Below are 18,758 nucleotides of genomic sequence, written 5' to 3'. Positions count from 1 at the left end.
AATTCCAGGAAATAACCTACAATATGCGACATTGCTTTATCCAGGGTTTCAAACACCGTCATCAGTATCTTGACTGCTTATGATTTACTGTTCTTTGTATGTATAAGCTCCACTGTCTGGTTGCCTCTGCTTAAAGATGGCAAAGGTAGCCATCATAGACTAGGCTTAGCAATTATAAAAACATCCTTTTTTTTCTAAAAATTCTCCAGCAAAAGTGCTAGGACTAAATTTTACTGTTTTATATTGAGTCCCATTCTTCTTTTGTTTGAGTCACTATGAATTTGATTGCCCAAAGTGAGGTTATGTGCACATCCCAGGAACTACCTGGACCTTAGGAACTGAGATTGGGAACAATGGTTGTCTATTGGGAAATTGAGGTGTTGTTAGAAGGCAGATTGGGTACTATGAAGATAAAAACACATAGTTCTATCTATTAAAGAAGTAGAACTTTTATTTAGAAAATGGTTTAATTTGATAAGAATAAATAAGTCAATTTGGAATTTAGTTGTATTGAGTAATAAAAGTATACTTTTAGTATCTTAAAATAATTCACCCATTTTAACTTTAAATTATGTCAGAGGTTGTTATAATAAAAATTAAACATACATTTATATATCTTTTTGCAGTCACATACCATAGGACTACTGTGTAGCACAGGTGCAGGTACCACCCTTTATTGGGTAGCTTTTATACTTAAGGAGGTTTCCTGCTGCCATGGTATTATTTCTGTAGATTGAAATGTGAATTGTATTGCCAGAAGATGTGTATCATAGTGGCTGTGAAACTATGATAAATGTGATATTTTTAAATATTTCATGAGTCACATGAATTTTGAGTATTTTTTTTAATTTATATCAGTTGTGAAGTTTAAAAGAAAAAACAAAAAACACTTTTACGTACCCATGTGAACCTTATAGAAAAACAAGAGTGCTTAATTGGGAGAACTGGTGACTGAAACAATTTTATTTTGGAATTGATAGCTGGAATGATTATATTTTCAGATTGTTCTTAATCATATATGAGCCTTTTTAAGCAATTTCAACCTATAAATCATGCAGTATAATATTTAATTTTGATAACTTGCTTGTTAGCATTGTCTTTAAAAATATATTAAAGTTATACTTAATTAATATGCAGAATATATAAATAATTCCTAAACTTAACAAAAGTAGAACCAATTCAATTAAAAAATGGGTAAGGAACTTTAACTCAGCATCACTAATAAATAAGGAAATGCAACTCAGAATCTTATTGAGATGCCACTTCACCCACTTCAGTATAGCAACTAAACAAACAAAACTAAAACCAGAAAATAGCAGTATTAGTGTGGATGTGGAGAAATTGGAATTCTTGTACATTAATGGTGGGAATTATAAAATGGTGCAGCCATCATGGAAAACTGGTGGTTCCTCAGTAAATTAAACAGAATACCATTTGATTTAGAAATTCCACTTCTGGATACGTATATAAAAGAATTGAAAGCAGGGACTGCAACAGATAACTGTACACCCATGTTCACAGCAGTATTGCAGTAGCCAAAAGCTGTAAGCAAGTCAGATATCTGTTATAGAAAAAATGTGGTGCATAATTTCTGTCGAATATTATTCAACCTTAAAAAGGAAAGGAAGTTTTGAGACATGTTACAATATAGATGCACCTTAAGGATGTTGTGCTGAATGGCAGAGGCCGGTCAGAAAAAGCCAAATACTCTGATTCCACTTTCTTGAGGTACCTAAGTAGACAGATGCATACAGATAGAAATTATAATGGTAGAGCTTATGGGAGAATAAAAATGGAAATTATTGTTTAAAGGGTGTTTTAGTTTAAGATGATGAAAAATTTCTGGAGATTGATAATGGTGATAGTTACATAACAATGTGAATGTACTTAGTGCCACTGAACTGTACATTTAAAATGATTAGAATGATAAAATTATGTTATGGATTTTGCCATAATAAAGCATAAATTAAAAGGAAAGATTTATTTAGAATTATTTTGTGAGGTATCTGTGAAAAAGTAATTTGTCTGGTTCTGTCTGGGTTTTAGTCCTCCTGTAAGTTCGTGTGTCTAATTTTCCTTTCACCTAGCATCCCTGGAAACATCCCTCTTTTTTTTTTTTGTTTACTGAATCTGTTATATATGATCAAAAGTTTGTTTTCAGTGTGCGTATGAAGGAGTGACTTACATTACTTAGCTTTAGCTAAGGATGAGAATATTGTTTTATCCCATTTTCACTTTCTGTGATAGCAAATTTTTTTGTAATATTTATTTATTTTTTCTTAGTTCTCCGCGGACACAACATCTTCGTTTGTATGTGGTGCTGAGGATCGAACCCGGGTCGCACGCTCGCTAGGCGAGCGCGCTACCGCTTGAGCCACATCCCCAGCCCTGTGATAGCAAATTTAATGTACTAAATAATCTTGTTTTCTCACATCTACTTAGCTTTCCCTAAGTAAAATGAAATTCTAGATTTGGGAATCATCAGCACCGAGATGGTTTTGAAAGCAAAGGGAATGTACAAGATCTCTTTGGGAGAGTACAGGGATGGATAAGAGTAAAGGATTGAGGACGAAGCTGTGGGGTCCATTGCGTTGGGTAGGAATGATTTGACTGTTAGTTACAAAAATTGTGATCCAAGTAGCTTAAACAAATAAAGGATATTACATAAGAAAATAAATAAGGAGTTGTGGGGCAGGCAATTGTAGGATTGGCATAACTGCTCAGCCTCCTATCCTTTGTGTGTAACTTTCTTCTTACAATCCAAGATCTTTTGTAATAAGAGTGAGGGAAGAGAGGATCAAATGAACATCTGTATAAAGACAAGTTCCAATTCTTTGTCTCCTTTATGCACAAATGTCCCTACTGGAATCAGAAGTTCAGTGTACCTAGAATTGAACTCTTATCTTCTTTTCACCTTTCAGTGATTTTCCTCTTTTCCAATAGACCTGTTTGGTCTTCTGGATTACCAAATTTTATGAGTTGCACACCCATTCAAGCCGAAATGTTAGTCTCTTCAGTGATTTTGGCCTGTTGGGATAGTCAAAATGTTCTGTCTCAGAATCCCTCTTGATTTCATTCTCTTCTTTTTGTCCCCATTGTCACTTTCATTTGAATTGACTTCCTTTTGTACATCTAACCTTCTTCTTCCTTACACCTCTTCATAGGAGTTCATCATTTAGCATAGAGACCAAATTTCTTCCTCTTTCTACTATCTACTTTTTAGTTGCATTCAATTTATTATTATTTGAATAATATTATTTCACATGTCTATATTCTCCTTTCTGGAATATCTTTCTTTCCCAGTGACTTCCTTCCTTCTTTAACCCTGAGCTAAATGTCACTCAGTTTGAAGTGCATTTGCTGACATCTGTTTGTTGCTCTTCAGAAAAGAGACTTTTACTTTGATCAGATATTATTTTAAATGTACTTTTATTTTTCTTTTATCATATGTTACTATTTGTTTATGTTGAGGACAGTGATAATGATATGTTCACCTTTTTCTTCTTGGAACTGAGCAAAATGAATACCAATTGTAGGTCCTTGGTAAATAGTTGTAATAATAAATTGTTAAATGAGGAAAATAGATGTCTTTTTTTCATTATGTGTGAATTTGTGATATATAATCTCCAGATTTCCTATAGCCTTGTCACATCTGCGATCATATGTTTAAAACTTGATTTCTTAACCTTAGTGTGAAATTGCTATATTATTAAATTTGAGTTTATTTTAGTTTTGGATAAGTAATACCATTTCAAGTCTTTATTTATTTAAACTGATTTTTTTGTATTATCTTATAATTAGGTACATTTAATTCTTGATTTTAGTGAACTAGAGATAGAAGAAAATTAATACTAATATTTAAATTAATGGAAATGGTAAGCCAAGGTAATATGCAGAAGGTTTTATAATAAAATTTTATAAAAAATTTATTAAAGTTTATATAGACTTTTCTGGACTGTACCATTCAGCCATCTAAAGAATTCACTTTCCAGAGAAAGATTTTAATTGTTACAAATTTTTATTTGCTTAAAATGCATTTGAATTATTGATGTTACATGAAAATGCATGGAAATATTTTAAGATTTTATGGGAAAGTTTGTTATGAAGATCTGTGAGTCTGAGTAGTGCTTGTTTATATTAACTTATTTTTTTGACATCAGAAAGTAGGCTGTATGGCAGAAACTTGTCAATTAATTCCTTTTTAAAAATATTTATTCTTAAGTTTTAGGTGAACACAATATCTTTATTTATGTGGTGCTGAGGATGGAACTTAGTGCCTCCTGCATGCTAGGCGAGCACTCTACCACTGAGCCACAACCCCAGCCCTAATTAATTCCTTTTTATCATAGGAAGTAAAATAACTTTTTCTGTTATAGTTACTTCTTATCTGAAAAAGTAAAGATTCTTAGCAAATCTTTGACTATAGAAATGATATTAAAAATATTCCTCAAGATCATGCAGACAAGGCTGGGTGTGGTGGTACACACATGTAATCCCAGAGGCTTGGGAGGTTGAGGCAGGAGGATTGTGAGTTCAGAGCCAGCCTTGGCAACTTAGTGAGGCCCTAAGCAACTCTGTGAGACCCTCTCTCTAAATAAAATACAAAAAAAGGGCTGGGGATGTGGTTTGATGTTAAGCACCTGGTTTTAATCCCTGGTACCCCACCCCTTCCCCCCAAAAGATCATGCAAACATTAAATCATAATTTCTTAAGTTATTAGCCTGACTTTTTGAGGGGTTCTTGAACTGTATAGTTCAAAACAATGATTAAATGATAGCAGCAGTGGCTGTTTTTAAAATTGTAACTTTATAGTATTTCCTTCTCAGAGCTGTTAGAAAAACCTCTCTTCCTTTTTTACACAGGCTCCACTCCCCCTTGATTTGTGTCTTGCTAAAAATGTGAGGATTTTTGTGTATCTTACATGTTTTACTTTGATTCCATCCCTACATGTTTTGGACGCCTCTAGTTAATTTTTTTTAAGACTCTTTACTTCTTTCTGTTAATTCCATAATTGTTTTAATCAGCTTTTTCATTGCTGTGACTGAAAACCAGACCAGCACAACTATAGTGGGGAGGAAAAGTTTATTTAGGGATTTAGTTTCAGAGGTCTTAGTTCATAGACAGCTGGCTCCAATTTTTAGGGCTTGAGGGAAGGCAGAACATCATGGCAGAAGAATGTGGCAGAGGAAGCAGCTCACATGATGATCAGAAGGCAGAGAGAGGTACTCAACTGGCCAGATACAAAATATGTACCTCAAAGCCACGCCCCAATGCCCCAGCTCCTCCAGCCACACCCCCCCTGTCTTCAGTTACCACTCAGTTAATTCCATCAGGTGATCAATTCACTGATTGAATTAATGTTGTCATAACCTGATCATTTCTTCTCTGAACCTTCATGCATTGTCAAGATAATCATAATCAAGATCATAATAATAATGTATGGAAATTTTATCAAATTACTTACTTTTGAGAAGGATTGTGGGTAATAATTCAAGCCTTATAAACATTTTGAATAATACCTAAAATTCATTTTGTTCAGCATTGCATGATCAAATTTCTCAGACCACTTTATAAAAATTTTGTTGTCTCTCTGTATCTTATAAGATTCTGTGTGATAAAACAAAAGAAATATTGTAAAAAGCATGAAAGTAAGTGATTTATTGGAATAATGCCTATTGTATTTTAGTATTACTAAAAATCATGAAGAATACTATATGGGTGGGTTAGTCATTGTATAAATGTACTCAACCTAGATAACCAATATTTATGTAGCAAATTTTTAAGAGTTCCTTTGTCTTAGTTGTCACATTTTGAAAATGGGTAATATTTCTAATTCTTTGTTGGGGTCTGTATAGGAATTTCTGTAAGTTTTGTTGCTAAAATTGACGAATTTATAGGTAAATATACATGTTTATTGTTACTATGGTACTAGCATCATAGTAAAGAATATGAAGTTTTCCTGTCAAAGTTGTAGTTTACAGAGAATGTATACATTTAAAGAATGCCATGTATTGTCAATAAGAAAGAAGTTTGGTTTATATGATATAGTCATTAAGACTATAATATGTGTTGTGTGGTAGGTGTTATATTTTTCAGTAATTTACCAAGAAGAATCTTAAAAAAATAAACCATGCTTTTTAACAGGGTATCTAAATTGTAATGAGGGACTTAACTTTTCTTAAATACTGAATTATTTTAAAAAAATTAATGCAATATTAAAAAGATAGAATGTATAAAACCATGAAAAATATGGTAATTTCATATTTATTTTTGCATTAGATGTACTTTTGCATGTTGCAAGAAAAAATGGCTTATAACATTGTGCATTGGAGTTGTATAAGAATAATAGTCATTTTTTTCCATAATTATTTAGTCCCAAAAGGATAATAAACTAAATTCTTTTTAATTTTTGCAGTATTACACTTTTACTTGTTTGTAAGTGATGTTATTTTTTATCTTTGAATTTTAGAATAATTTCTAAATGTATAAATAGAATTTTCACAGAAATGATGTTGCTTATTTCTCCAGTAAGAAGACTTGATTTCTTTTATTTGGGGTAATTGGTAAAATTTTATAACTACATGTAGGTATTGTATTATTTTAACAAAAGGATTCTTGCCAAGTCTATAACTCACTGTACCTATTTGTTCATATCTGCACTTACAGCTAGGACAACAGTTCTCAAAAATTTGGGTCTCAGATTTTTTAAATTTTATCTTATTATTTATTTATTTATATTGGGGATTTAACCCAGGGGTACTTTACCGTTGAGCTGCATCCCTAGTTCTTTTCATTTTTTTGAAGACAGGGAGGGTCTCACTGTTACTGAAAGCCTCACTAAATTGCTGAGGCTTGGTGAATTTATACACATACTTACACACACACATAACATTAAAATATCTTATTTAAAAAGTAATACCTGATTGTATTTTGAATAACACATTTAATCAGTAGTATTATAAGATGTAAATAGCAGCAGTTTGTTCTTCACAGTTATCTCTGAAGACAGTTAAAATTGTATTCCACAGGATAGGTTTGGCATAATTCATTTATATAATTAGTCTAGCATTGGTGGATATTTAGGTAATTGCCAGTTCTTTTTTTCAACTCCAAGGAACAATACAGCTTGAAAATCATTGTGTGCATACTCTTGCTTATTTTGAAAAGCACAGGAAAATTTCCCTTCAAACCTAATTCATATTCTCACCAGCACTTCAACCCATGATTTGTCAACCTTGATTAATAAGTCTTTAAATTATGTATACTGTTTGGTACTATACTAAAACTTGAAAATGGGAGTTTCTTACAAGTGAGTTATAATGTAGAGTGAGAAGCCTTATCAAAAAATTTTTTCTACTTATATTAAAATCCATTGTACTTTGGACCACTTATCTATGCATGTAACTTATGTGCATTGTCTTTTGGAAGATACTGGTTCACTGAGTTATGCATATATTTCAAATATTGATGTTTTATTACTCAAATCAAAATAGTTAATATCATTACAGTTTCATCAGAACAAGTTTGTAAGTTGGGAAGCTGTCAAAGCTACTTTGGCAGATAAAAATTTTGCACAACTCTAATTATTGCTTGAAAGCTTGAATATTATTAGCTATTATTGGTAACAAATAATTTTGTTGACATCTTCCTTGAAGTAATAGGGTCTCTTTGTCCATCCTCTCTTTATTTTTTTCTTTTAGGTCCTGGAGAGTGAAACCAGGGCTTTGCATTTATTAGGCAAGTGCTCTACCTCTAAGCTACATCCCCAACCCTCTTTGTTCATTCTCAAGCATACTTTCTATTTGTTTTATTGCACTTGTCAGGGGACACAGGATACACAGCAGGATAGTGTAATGATCTTAATTGGCTTTATTTTTGATTCCAGAGTCCTGTAATAATTTCCTTAAAACAGAATAAAGTGTTCTGAAGAGCTGAGCAGAAGAGTTGGGTTTTATAGAAGAGAAAGGCTGAAAAAAAGCAGAAACAAAGGACAAAAAGTAGATTGATCATTTCAAAGTTATTTATTTATTTATTTTTGGTAGGGCTTTGGGGACAGAGAGACAGAACAATAGAAACATAACTGGTTAACACCAGATTACTGAGCCAGGTGCAGTAGCATACACCTGTAATCCTAGCTACTCTGCAGGTTGGAAGCTGTGGAAGGAGGATCGTGAATTTGATGCCAAACATGGACCATTTGGGGAGACCCTGTCTCAAAATAAAATTTTAAAAAGGTCTGGGGATGTTGCTTAGTGGTAGAGTGCTTGCCTGTTAACATGCCAAGCCCTGTGTTCAATCCCTAGAATAGCAAAACAAAAACCCTGAGGTTACTTTATGCTGCTGCTTTTTTTTTTTTAAGGTTTAAAGCAGAGGGAACTTCATTATCATTATCATGATGATTGAAACTAGCCTTTGAGACATTTGGTTGTTCTCTCTCATTTTTCCTGTTTTTTTAAAAGTTCAGATAAATAGCTTGATTTCCTTTAGTGATGTTGAACTTTAGCACGGGTGACTCCATTTTGACTTTTAGTAAATTCATTTGGGGTCTGTTGCAGGAGTCTGACCTCCAAATAGTGGCCCCCTGTACTTTTTATTTAAAGCACCATTGAATTAAAATAGTGAAATCTCTAAGTGGTTTTCCATTTTTTTGGAATCTTTAAAAACATTTGAAAAAAATTCAGTCATTTAAAAAAGTTTATTATATTTATCTATAGTTACCTTATTCAGAGATCATTTTTCAGTCACTTTTTTAGGAAATAAATGGTGACTTAGAAGGAATTAGCGAATCCCTATGACAGTCCTTTCATGGAAGAACTTCAAAACCTGTTAATTTTAAATTCTACATATAATTGTAGCAAGCTTTGATAATCTGGTTTCCTTGTACCTGCAGATCAGAAGCAACAAACTAAAGAGTGGAAATGAGTTATTAGAGGTTGTTAAATTGATAGCATAAAAACTGAATACTTCCAGTGGCATGGAGGGGGAGAAAAAGCATTGTGGAAAGAATTTTAAAGGCTTGATAGCCAAGAGCTGTTGAAAAGTTCTAGTAGTTGAGTGCTGTTTATAAGTTTTAATTATGAGTTTCAGCTCTTAATGTATATACATAGTAAAAATAAGCTATCAGAATTGGAATAAACTTTAGTGAGCCTCTCACTGTTTCTGAAACTTTTCTGTGCATTTTCACACTTGAGGGGTGGATTTGACACATATGATGAGACTGGCTATTGTAGGAGTGACTTATACTAAGATTGTGGTTCCAGGTGCTAAGGGAAAATGGGACAAAGTATGGGATTTGTGTGTGTGCATGTGTATGTGTATGTGTGTAAATGTGTTTGTGTGTTTGCAGAGGTATTGACAAATACACATGGGAACATATCAGTGTTTCAGTTTCTGAAGAGGGGATTATGTGTATAGCTTGAACTTGTTTCCTCTATCCCTGCTGTGCAGTATTGTCTCTCTTTCTAGCCCCCAGATGTTGTGCTGCCTAAATCATGTTCACATTGAAATATAGTAGTCTTATCCAGACTACCACTACAGGCCAACTTGAGAGGTTGAGTGGCAAGCCAGGCACACAGCTGAATTGGAGAACATCAGGCTAGACTTAGAACCTAGTTGTCCTGGTTTCTATTTTGGTGTGTTCTATTCTGGTGCTGCAGTAATTTATATTCAAAATGATAGGGTCATCAACAAGAATTTATTCATGTTTCCCAAATTTCTTATTAAAAAGAAAGGGAAGTTTTAGAAATTATATTTTAGAAAGATTTTTTTCCCTTTTAAAGTTACTGGGAAAAAATTATTTGAAATTTTTTCAGACATTTGTGGTAGAGGAACTTCATTTTTCTTGTGATAAATAAATAGATAAATGAATTGTTAAGGTAAATTGATTACTTGTTATATGTTAGATTATTGGAAATCTGCTCTTAAAATACAGGTGAATTCTGGGCATTTAGGCTTTATGTTTGGAGTGTGTGTTATTTTGTATGGCTGCACAATGAATTATTACTAACTCAGTATCTTAAAACAAGGGACTTTTTTATATCACAATTTTCATGGGCCAGGAGTCCAGGCATGGCCTAGCTGGATTGTCAGTTTAAGGTGAGAGCGTGGCCTATGATCTGATATGGAACTCAGTTCTAAGCCTGTTGTTTGATTTTTTATTTAATCCAAAATATTTTTATTGCTATATTAGCAGTGGATTTTTTTTGTATGTTTCTAAGGGCCACAAAAAACTAGATTGAAGGAACAAATCAAATTGAAGTCCTAGATTAAAATGTTTGGTTTAAAGAATTTTCTATAACAAATTTTATGTTTAGGTTTGAAAAGTTATGTAACCTTTCATGAAAATATCATGAAGGATTTTTCTGCACTATTCTAAATGTTTTCCCTAAGGAAAAAAAATTAAAATATCTAAAGTATATTAGATTAAGATTACAAGATATCTTAGATATCTCTATATCATAGATCTTTTGAACATGCATCTTTTTACAGAATTAATCATATACAAAAATGTTTATTTCATTATGGACCATAAAGAAATGAGTTGGTGACAACTATCCTTTGTACAACAACATTATCAATTCACTTCAGCCACAAGTATGTCCTTGATATGTGTAAAAGAAATAGGTTCATTTACCCCTCATCAAAACTTATACAGATTTACTTAGAAGTAAAGATGAAGGTGTAGAAATGTGAAATATGTTGTGTAATTTTTTTTTCAAACAACATTCTAAGAAGCTTGATGGTTTTTGCTAGAATTCGGCTTCTCATTGCTATAGGATCAAGGCCCTCAGTTGCTAGAGGCTTTTCCCTGGCATATGACTCTTTCCACAACAATATGGTTTGCTTTTTTAAGGCCAACAGGAGTGGTTTACTTTCTTAAGGCCATCAGGAGAGCCTCTCTCTGTTCCTTTTAATATCTATGATTCTAGAGCTTTTTAAAGGATTAACCTGATTAGGCCAGACTTATCAAGATACTCTGCCTTTTGATGTCAACTGATAGGGACATTAATTTTATTCATGTTGTGTGTGTGTGTGTGTGTGTGTGTGTGTGTGATTGTGTGTGTGTGTCTATGTATAGAAATAAGCAAACTTAACCTAGCTAGAATATTAGAGTGAAATCCTAGAAATCATGCCACATTCAAAGGAAGAGTACTTGTACACCAGATGTTGGGAATCTGGTGGGTCATTTTAGCAGTCTGTCTGTCACAGGGTTATTAAAGATAGTAGTGACTCTCTTGTTCAATAAAAATGGATTTTTTCCTATGTTCTGAGCATTCTCTAGGCCATGGAAATATAAAACTAGGAAAACCTAATGTATGAGATGGTGGAGAGACAGACAATAAAGTATTATTTATAATGTCATTCAGTAATTTTCAATGTGAACACTGAAAGAGAAGGTATAGGAAGGGTGTAGAAGTTCAATCAGGAAAAGTTTACTGAATATCTGGAAAAAATAAAGATACTGCTATAGTTCTTGAAAGTATAAAATTAAAAAAATTGTTTATTGATTTCCTAGGAAGAAAGGCTTAATAGTTAAGATGATGAAATTCTTAAATGACTTTTCTTTTCCTGTAGATGGTATACCTCAAGTTTACTATTTTGGCCCTTGTGGTAAATACAATGCTATGGTGCTGGAACTGCTGGGACCTAGTTTGGAAGACTTGTTTGACTTGTGTGACAGAACTTTTTCTCTTAAAACAGTTCTCATGATAGCTATACAACTGGTAAGTAAAGCAGGGTGTTTTGGAGTTGTTTGAAAAGTTATGTGTTTTGTTAGTTACAAATTTTAAATGAAAATTTATATTAAAGTTTTGTGACATTATTTTGAGAGCATTTGATTCACCTAACACAAATGTTTCTACTTTCATATGGCCTTTCTAGAATGGCTATAACTTAAAATAACTGTCAAGTGCATTTATTTGTATGAAAATTGGTATCTTTAAGAACAGAATGCTTACTTTGTTAGTTGTTTGTGGTACTTTTTCTTGTTTAAGGTGAATACTGAATTAGTACCCTCAGAAAATGGATTTTGGGTAATAAATTTTAATGAATTAATAAGAAATAAACTATTAAGTGTCTTACTGATTATTTAAATTTCAGGGAATGTATGGGAAAACAATTCAGAGGATGATATTGAGACAGTTTTGAAATAAATGCCAATATTAGTATGCTGTAATAGTCTTAAAATTGTTTTCTGTTTGACTTATTAGTTCTACTTCTACAAATTTATCATATGGAAGTGTTCAGATGTATTTAAAGTTTGATGTGCAAAGATTGGTACTAAAAAATGGGAACAACACAAATGTGCAAAATTAACAAGATAAGTTGGGTAAATTGTTAATAGCCATAAAATAATATGCAGTTAAAGCATGTACTAACAGAATGTTTATGACCTGGAATATGCTCATATGTATTGTTAATGAAAAGCTTGGATCTTGGAATATTATGTCTTATACAATCCAAAGTAATAAACAAACTAGAATGGGCTGTGTGACTGTATATTTGCATTGCATTGTTAACCATGATCCTTATTAAATGAAAGGTTTTTAAATTTTCTTATTTGTAGTGTTTTATTTTGTGATAGTTTGTATATTAAATATTATTTGAGGGCCTATAAAACAGTTAATATAAATGTAATATATTATTAGATTTGGATTCCAAAATTTTCTAGTTTCAAGATTTTATTTTTAAGTGTTTAATACCTAGGAAAACAAAAACATTATATAAATGTTATATAAAAGAAATACTAAATGTTGCTTGACTTTATTGTTGTTTTTATTGAACAATTTAAACACTTGCATTTCTTTAGTATAATTATAAAAATTGCTTGATTATTATAGCCAGATGCAGTGGCTCATGCCTATAATTCCAGATGCTTGGGAGGTTGAGGTGGGAGGATTGAAAGTTCAGGGTCAGCCTGGGAAAATTTAGAAGACCCTGTCTCAAAAAATAAAAATGGCTGGGGGAGTAGCTCAGTGGGAGAGTGACCCTGGGTGTGTTCTTCAGTACCAGGAGAAAAACAAAAGTTGCCCTCTTATTGAACTGAGGAAGAATAGTGCAGCCTTAGGGGTATGTCTGTTAATACTTAGTTCAAGTTTTTTTTTTTTTTTTTAATCAGTAAAGCTTTTTGATTTTATGAGACAGTATCCTCTGTTAATGTTGATTGAGTTAAACTTGCTGATATGAAAAGAATTCATAAAATTTGAACACTTTCATTCATCAGTGACCATAATAGTAAGGGCAAACATTTAAAATCATAATTGGTTATATATATGTACATTTGAGTAATTATAGACATATCTTGCTTTTAAAGTGTTGAAATAATTTATTTTTTTTGTTTTCATTGTGATTATTCTGTCTTGCCTCTATCTCTATCATTTTTTCTTATGTTAATCAAAACCTAAAATAAAATTCCTCTTCTTTATTTCTTTAACCCAGATTTCTCGAATGGAATATGTTCATTCAAAGAACTTGATATACAGAGATGTAAAACCTGAGAACTTCTTAATAGGACGACCAGGAAACAAAACCCAGCAAGTTATTCATATAATAGATTTTGGTTTGGCAAAGGAATACATTGATCCAGAGACAAAGAAACATATACCCTACAGAGAACACAAGAGCCTTACAGGAACAGCTAGATATATGAGCATAAACACACATTTAGGAAAAGGTATGTGTACCTTTAGTAAGTATGGATGTTTGAATTCAGCAGCTGTGCTCACAATATATTTATGTTTGTTATTATGGTTCCTTTCTTTGCTATTTACCATAGTTTGTATTGTGATTTTCACTTATCATGTACAATTAAAGTTTACTTTCATGTATATTGTAATAATACTTTTAAAATAAGTGCCATAGAGTATAAATGAATGACAGATTTTGTTACATTCATTTTGTCTCTTTTCTACCCTGTAACTTGAGGTGTTCAACTTGGATACAGTTAGGGGTCTACATATATACATATGATTATTCTATTAAAGAATATGAGTAAATGCCTACTTTTAATTGAATTTGTTGCATATGAAATTTTTTATTAAGACTGTAGCTTTTCTATATGGCTATCTAGGGAAGCAGCAAGCATATCCTCTAGAGGGGCAGAACTGGCTTCTAATGCTGGCTTAACTATATCCTAATTATATGACTTCTGCTAAGTTCTTAAACTTTTTAAGGGAATATCTTATTTGTAAGAAGAGTAAAAATTATTACTAACATTTCACTGTTTTTGTAGTTTTTCTTTTTCTTGGTGTAGTATCTAGTATCATAATTAAATAATTTGTTATATCACCAGTCTTTTCACCTGGAGTATTCCTTGGACTTTCTTTAAGTTATTTTTGAGGAATGCAGGCTATTTTAGAATGTTCTCAATTTGGGTCTGTTTTTCTCTATAATTAGGTTTTGGTATGCACTTTTATTACAAATACAGAAGTGGTGTGCTCTCAGTGTATCAAGTTGGGGCTCAGGATCTAATCATAATGCAACTAGTTCTAAGTAGCTTTAATCACTTCCTTAGGGTGATATCTGATGAGTTTATCCACTAAAAGCTTCTTATTTTCACTTTGTAATTAAACACTATTTTCAAATAAACTTTGAGATTATGTAAATATGTTCTTTATCAAACTTTTAAAAAATATTTTTTAATTGTAGATATACACATACCTTTATTTATTTATCTTTTTATGTGGTGCTGAGGATCAACCCAGTGCCTCTCCCATGCTAAGGAGTGCTCTATCACCGAGCCACAACCCCAGCTCCAAACTTCTACCCACATTTAGCATGTATTGATAATTTTCTGTCCTTCCTTGCATATTTAATAATTGACATTTGAATATAAGTACAAACTTTTCCTTTTCCCTCATTTATTGATTTATATCTGTATGGACTTATGAGTTCTTATTTAATGTGTTATGTGTCAAATGCATTATGATCATTATTTATTTTGATTGTCTCAGATTTGGCCACTGGTTGCTCCTTAAAGCTGGTTCCTCTTTTCATGTTCTCATGATTCTTTGAGCATTTCCTTACTTTCTGGTTGCAAAAAATACTTCCAGATTCATCTTGTGGTTTCTCTGCTCTAACCTCATCATGAACCATTTCTCTAAGAAGTTCTAGTTCCTTTTATTGAATAACGGTAGTATTTAGAAACCAAAATTTGTCTCCTGAATATGCTCATTGCTATGGTTTGTTTTTTGCTGATAGGCTCTTTTTGAAGCAGAACTAAGAATTATTGTGTGTAAATGTGTACATGTACATATACATATACACAAATATGCCTACATATATATATGACATATATATATATTTTAATACCTATTAAAAATGTCAAGTTTATACTGATACTTCTGGTTTTAATTTATCACAATAAAGTAGTTTTACCCAACCATATTTATAATTCTTTTTCCTTTTCTATATTTGTATTTTCCTTTGTTAACAGACTCATACACTGATATTTAGAGGCCTACTATACTCAGAGAGTAGCTTCAAATAGCCAAATGACATTACTTTGTAAAGCAAGTTTACTAGGACTATAACATTTGTAATTCTTATTTTATTGAAGAGTGCTTCTTAAAATTGAAGTAAAATTTATATGGAGTACAGTACACAATGTCTGAGTGTATAATTTGAGAGTACTGATGAAAATATATGCCATGTAACCCCCAACCCTATCAAGATTTAGAACATTATCATCACCCTGAAGACTTCCTTCTTATTTCTTTTCAATCCCTGCCTTCTCCAGAAGCAACCACTGCGCTGATTTCTCTCACCATAAATTAGTTTTGCTGATTCTATTATGTCATGTAATTGGAATCACTTGGCTTCTTGCTCAGTATAATCTTTGTGAGATTCATATTTTTCTAAGTATCAGTAGTTTGTTCATTTCAATGCTGAGTAGTAGTCGATGGCAGGAACATACTACATCCATTCTAATATTGTTGGATAGTTGGATTATTAACAGTTTTATGACTATTATGAGTAAAATTGTAGGCATTCTTGCCGATCTTTTTGTGGGCGTATGTTCTGTTAGAATTGTTGGATGGTATGATAAATGTAGTTTAGGTTTATAAGAAACTCAGGGGCTAGGGTTGTGGCTCTTTGGTAGAGTGCTTGTTTAGAACATGTGAGGCAGTGGGTTTCATGCTCCACATCATGTAAAAAAAATAAAATATTAAAAAATAGAATGTTTAAAAAAAAGAAGAAAAAGGAAACTCAATCAGATCCTTATATTTTCACCAGCAGCGAATGAGAGTGCTTCCCATTTTTTATAGCATTTGGCAGTTAGTCTTTCTCATTTAAGCACCAATGGATGTTTGGTATTTTATTTCCCCATGTTTAACGTTTTAGAGCTCTGTTTCATGTGTTTATTGGTCATTTGTATATCTATTTTGAATTTTTTGTATATATCTTTTGTTTATCATTTTGTTGTTGATTTATAGGAGTTCCTTATATGTTTACAAGTCCTTTGTCAAATATAAGTGTGGTAGGAATCTTTGTATATTCTAGATAGAAGTCTTGTCAAGTATAGGCATTGTGAATATTTCTTCCAATAAACCAGTCAGTGTGTATCCATAATCATTGTTCAAAAATGCCTTACAATATAAAAGCAGATTTGACAGGACTTTTAGTAATCATCTAATCCAGCTTCTAATTTCTTATCTTAGCATCTCTAACCATCCGCCCTATGATCACTTAACTATATACTGCATATATATATGTCTTTGTTTTAAAAATCATCTTTCCTGACAGTCTGCCTGATAGTAGGCTCATGGTATTTTTTCTTTGAAATGCCTGAAAAATTAAATTTGTCTTTCTTCATAAAAAGTACGTTTTAAACACCTAAAATTATAAACATAATTTTTATTCAGATGATATTTTTGGTGAGTTCCTTTTAATAGCAAACTTTCCTGGTAGATTTAAAATATAGTTGGGTAGACATATAAATTTCAGGATTGTGCCTTCTATTAAAACCAGGCACACCTTTATTTGTGTGTGCAGTGTGTGAGAAATTTTCATTTCATGGAAGTTGTTAACAGACTATTTTATAGCAAGTAACAAAGGTTCACCACTGTTTTATTGTGAGACATGAAGTCACAACTTCCTTATGGCCTAATGTTCTTTATCTGAACAATGGTAAGTGTAATACCATTCTATTTGTAGAAATGGCAAAGCCAGTCTGATTTGTTTGTCCTTGTTGGTAAAAGCCTTCAGAGCTTGGGAAATGGCATCTAACTGATGCAATAATCTTTCTTTGCTCCTCTTTCAGGAAGAAAACAAAAAAATGATTTCTTTGGCAAGTATTACAAACAACAAAAGCTTTGATATTTACTTTTCCTCTCTTATAAAAGTCTTGCTTCTCAGTTTCTGTGTAGGTGGAGGAAATGGGTAATATTAATAGAGAAAAATGTTTGTTTGCTAGATTACATGAATTCCTTTTGAAAATAAATGAAGAGTAAGGTAAAGTGGTATGAGTTTAGGTGCTGAAGAGTTAAAGCATATTATAAGTTTGAGGTGCCTGTCATATGGAATATTTTGTGGTATTTTAAAATTTTGAATATATTGCATTGAGAGCAGTAATTAAAAAGAAAAAGGAACAGAGAAAATATGACTTTACTTTGTACATTTCTAACTTCTGCCTTTCCTGCTTTGTCTGGGCTTTGATGATTACTTTTAAAACCTTATTCATTCATTCATACATTTTAGGGCACTTCTTTGCTTTCATGAACTTTTCAAAATAAAGAAATTGGTCACAGGAACATTATATGGGTTTATAACTATTTTTCCTTTTTGAATATTGATGCAGTATCATATTTAAATACGGAAAAGATGTTCCTAATATGGAAAAATAGAATAAAATTGCATTGTAGGATTTATTATCTTTTTCTTGTATCTATTGATCATAAGGAGGCAATTTATGTTCAGAAGGCAGATGTGATTCATGTTTATATATGCGTTCATCGTTGGTTAAGTCACTAAGACTATATGTGGATTTCACATAGTCTACATATGAAAACTTTTTTAAAAAAATATTATCACATTGAACTGTTTTTTGTGTTTTGTGTGATGTTCCTTTTTAAAGACATCTTTTTAAAAACTGCTTTGAACTTCACTTTATAATCTTTCTTTGGATAATTCTCTCTCTCCCTTTTATATCTTTTGTTAAAGTCATTTGAGATTAAGCAAATACTGTATAGTAAGAGGTCTTGAAATGAAATTCAAGTCTTTTATTTTTTAAAGTATTGTTGATTAATCAAGAGTAAAGAGTATGATTTGAGAAGTACATTAGAAGCTGCTTTGTAAATATTAGTAAGAAAAGTTTGTATTCTATAGAAGCTGCTTTGTAAATATTAGTAAAAAAAGTTTGTATTCTATAGAAGAATATATTTCAACCTTCTGAGTAGGGGAGAGGAATCACAGAATTATTCTGTTATAAAAGCATCTTATTTCCATACTTCATTTTGTGATGTAATTATTTTAATTTAATTTCTAGGTGAATTGTCCAAATTCCTGAGACCTGTTCTGTATGCTGCAAGGGTTTTAACAGCATAGAAACACATTTACATTTACAATTATATTTTAATAGTTTAAAAATGTACTGCATGATTCCTTGCTCTTTTAAACAAAGTATGATAAACATAAATGATATTTTATTATTATTTCAGGATAAACAATTTTTACGTGATTGCTGTTTTATATATTAATAACTTGAAATCTGTTGAAGAATATTCGGATACATATTTTTATCTACATAAATTTAGAGAAAA

General features: G+C 31.8%; 1 protein-coding gene across 15 annotated transcripts in view; it reads left to right on the top strand.

Annotated features, from left to right (window-relative positions):
* Csnk1g3 (casein kinase 1 gamma 3) overlaps positions 1–18,758 on the top strand; it is a 109,163-nt gene that overhangs the window by 40,666 nt on the left and 49,739 nt on the right. For all 15 annotated transcript variants that reach the window (XM_078048310.1, XM_078048311.1, XM_078048317.1 and 12 more), the window contains 2 exons: positions 11,575–11,723; positions 13,438–13,672. In XM_078048310.1, the coding sequence (XP_077904436.1) occupies positions 11,575–11,723; positions 13,438–13,672 (384 nt within the window). The remainder of the gene's footprint in view (positions 1–11,574; positions 11,724–13,437; positions 13,673–18,758) is intronic.

This window comes from Ictidomys tridecemlineatus, chromosome 1 (assembly GCF_052094955.1).
Source record: "Ictidomys tridecemlineatus isolate mIctTri1 chromosome 1, mIctTri1.hap1, whole genome shotgun sequence".
Classification (NCBI taxonomy): Eukaryota; Metazoa; Chordata; class Mammalia; order Rodentia; family Sciuridae; genus Ictidomys; species Ictidomys tridecemlineatus.
The sequence above is the reverse complement of the archived record's forward strand: the minus strand, read 5'-3'. Positions and strand labels throughout refer to the sequence as shown.